This window comes from Glossina fuscipes, unplaced genomic scaffold, assembly GCF_014805625.2.
Source record: "Glossina fuscipes isolate IAEA_lab_2018 unplaced genomic scaffold, Yale_Gfus_2 60599, whole genome shotgun sequence".
Classification (NCBI taxonomy): Eukaryota; Metazoa; Arthropoda; class Insecta; order Diptera; family Glossinidae; genus Glossina; species Glossina fuscipes.
The window spans coordinates 1-3,804 of NW_024002949.1; the positions used below are offsets into that span (position 1 = coordinate 1).

General features: G+C 37.1%; 1 protein-coding gene across 1 annotated transcript; it reads right to left on the reverse strand.

Moving 5' to 3' along the window:
• Positions 1-5: 5 nt before the first annotated feature.
• Positions 6-2,613, reverse strand: LOC119643383 (nuclear receptor-binding protein homolog; the record flags this gene model as incomplete). The annotated part of the gene is made up of 2 exons (XM_038042734.1): positions 923-2,613; positions 6-239 (listed from the first exon to the last, which is right to left on the reverse strand). Coding segments are annotated over exons 1-2 (1,419 nt in total), but the record flags the coding sequence as incomplete, so codon positions are not given.
• Between the last annotated feature and the right edge of the window lie 1,191 nt (positions 2,614-3,804).

Consider the following 3,804-nt stretch of genomic DNA (forward strand, 5'->3'; position numbering starts at 1 on the left):
GACTGAGCTTTCAGCCTTTGTTCATTTTCTTCGGGTGTGTTGGTCTCTTGATTGTCCGGAAGGCTTTCACTTTCATTAAGACCACAAACTCCTCCATCCGAAAACATTATGTACGCCATTATAACTTCGGGTCTGTTGAATCGTTGCATCATCCCATCAATTACAGTCTCGGAAAACATAGTACGATTTTTTGGCGCAAATATCAGACAATGAGCAGCCAGTAGTTTCAATGAGTGCACCTAAAAAAAACAATAAAGGCATAATATATGCATAAATGCGTACTAATTGAACGATAACAGTCAAAAGCTATATTCATTCTATTTATAATAGTATTCATTGTTGGTCTTTAACTTAAATAAATTGCTTATGAAGGTTATATCATTTGATATAACTCGTATGTTGTTCTCAATGCATTTGAGATCACTTCTCATAATGTGACAGAAAAATGAAAGAAATCTAAAGCAAAGAAAAATGGCAGATACTCAACTTAATATTTCTCAAATATAACTCGTGAATGTTTTTACTTTAAACTACAAAAGCCTATTTTTAGGAATAAAAAACGTTGCCCACGACTCATCATCTAAAATAGCTAACTTAATGAACATGCATTCAATTAACGTCTTCAAAAACGAATAAGACTCTTGAACTTGTTTCCGTAAATCTTTCGTTTTTAATGATTCTCCCTCCGGTATGCTACAAATTATATTTTTTTTTTGTTAAGTTAGTGGCTTGCACTGCAAAGATATATTATACATATATGTATTTATATATATATTAATTACATACATTGATTAGTCAGCCAAGAAATGGTGTCCTAAATTTTGTTCGTTTCACTTCTCTGCCTCATACACTTTACATATACAAGACTTTGTTCTTACTCACTGTCTCTTTTCACGCACACTAATATAAACATGGTGCTTACCTCAAACAATAGCGGATGAAATAGCAAATCACTTGCCGTCGGTCGTTCAGATGGGTTTCTTCGCAGACACTTAAAAATAAGATCTCTCTGTAAATCATGTTCCAAGCTATTAATCGTTCTAAGTATTGTCTCTTCATTGATACTTGATGTCGTGTCACCCGAACTATTCTGTATTTCTAGAGCAGCCATCTCTAGGGCACACATACCGAAAGCGTAAATGTCCACAGCCGCAGTTAATTGCTCAGCTGCACTATACTCGGGGGCCATAAAATGTAGAGCACCTTGTTCGACAGCTTTGTGCTGCTGTTGTCGCACACTGTAGTGCACTGCATCTGGTACAACAGTACCAATTTTAACGAGGCCATTGTGCTGGATGAAAATGCTATCACAGGTTAGATTGCCGTGGAGGATGGGCGGTGTGCAGGAATGCAAATAGCTGAGTGCGGACAGAATCTGAGTGCACCAGCGACGCCACGCCTCCAGTGGCAGTCGTTTCGCATTACGCTTAGTGCGTTTAAGGAACTGTTTTAGGGAACCGGACGACATAAATTCCGTAATGAATATGAGTCGTGGCCGCTCTGGCTGTTGAATATCCGTCCAATAGCGATGAAATTTGACAATATTCTGATGGTCCAATTGCAATAGATTGTCAAACACTTGACGCATCTTTTCCTCTTGCGATTTTAATTCTTGCAGATTGGCGTAAATCACCTCATTCCAGACAACTTCTACACCCTCTTCGGTGTCCATTGCCAGATGGACGCAATCGATACCAGGCACATCGCGCTGATCAACTTCCTCACGTCGCTTTAGCCATCTCCCACATGGAGATTCTTCCAATATTTCACTTTCATCCTCAGAATCATCCCCGGATTCTCGTGGCGATGAGTCCGCCGCCATATTTAAGGCTTCCGCTGATGTAGTAGAGCCAGCCACTGCCGCGGTAGTAGTGCTAGAAGTTCCCATAGTCACAATTTGAGGCAGTGCATGCTGTTGTTGCTGCTGTGATTGTTCTTGGTGAGGTGGCTGAGTATGTGATGAGCTGCCAGCGCTGCTGCCGGCTTGACTACTTCCTCCCCCTCCGCCATTATTAGCGTCTACGCCAATACCTCCACCGCTACCGTGAGTTCCTCCACCACTCGCAATACCGACACCGGAGCCGGCGTGGGTTTGGCTGCCTGACATTGACAGCTAAGCGGCAGCTAACGCTTACACTAGCGTTTTGCTCACTAAAGCCGGCTTCGTTTTTGCTAAACACAAAAAATCCGTATATAAATTATTAAAACGTATAAGGGAACCCAAAAAAATCGTTGATGCGACGTAAAAACGGGCCTTGATTCAAGTTTCTTTTCAACCCAACTCTGTTGATTTATCGTCGTTTTCTTAATTAGATTGCGATTTTTTTGTTTTCTTTTCGCTTGCCTTATTTAATCTCTTCCTTATGTAGTTGTTGCTGATGAAGTACAACTTTAAGGCGTATGATTACCTTCTCTTGGCTATTTTTCTTTTGCTTCTTTTTTTAGTTTTGCCCAAAGAAAAGCTGGTATTTCATTTCGCTTTACGCGTTGCTTCCCGAAATGTGTCGTATTATAATTGTTATAAAAAGTCAAATCACTCTTCTCTCGTTATGTTTAACACTTTTCCCATAATATTTTAGGAAAAAGTAACATTTATTAATTAATAACTCGTTTACTAATTCTGTCCAATGAATTTCTTTAATGAAAATCAATGGAAATTCATTGCGAGTTAAGTGTTACCAAATCTTAGACAATTGTCTTACTAAAAATTATCAAAATGTCATTTGCCAGTAAAGTAAGCAAGAGTGCAATCATAAATTAACTACGGATATTTTACAAATTACAATTTATTTTTAAAAAAAGGGCTAAAGATATTTCTTACTATCTAACCACACGAACTCAGGTAAGTTATTCTTAAATAGAAACTAGAATGGAATTTAGATAAATAGAAACTCGAAATTTCGAAAACGAACATATGCAATATACCTCAAAGCATTTGTACTTAATTGTAAAACTCCTTTCATGTGGTTTCCCGTTATATTAAGCGGTGAACAAGTAACTCATATCGCTTAATGCTCAAAACCACTTGAACTTGTTCCTTTTAGCTGACGTAATCAGTTATATATCGCTGAGTAAAGCCTGGAGTGCAATGATGCGTAATTACAATTTCGTTGGGCTTCGAAGTAAAAGATTCAATGGAATTTGGTGAACAACAAATTGAGCCATACTCTCACATAATTCAAAATTCCATACATTGTTCGTGGTACGACTTCAACATTTTCAATTTCTTATGAGGTTTTCTAAGAGTTGGTAAATGCCGCACCAAAAAACTCAACAAAGGCGGTTAATTAACCAATTTTGAAATTATTTTCCAAATTGTTTTGTCAAAGTATATTACATTAAAGAGAAATTTCCAGATTATGGAAGAAATAATAAATATATTAACGTTATTAAGTTGTGGAAAGCGCAAGTATAAAAGCATTCTGTAATTTATAAATACGTTGGTATCTATGCTTAGATTCCATATCGTACTATTATGGTTCACAATTCGTGCAGTAGGACACAGTATAGTGAATCTTATTTACAGTGATGAAAACGAGTACATAATTGTATTGTCATTGATACTTATTTTTACTGATTAATAAACTAAACTAAGCTGAAAGGTTTCCGGCGACATAATTAAATTTACACACATTACGAAGTTGAGAAATGGCGAAACAATTTCTAAATGTCCAAATTTAGAGAGCTTGATAGAATTCTTGGTACACGAGTATCCAGTTTACTATTTAATATCCTTTGTTCAAGTGCTAAACTCCACAAAATACCAACATCACTTTTTGAACCATTAACTCTGATGTCTATAGC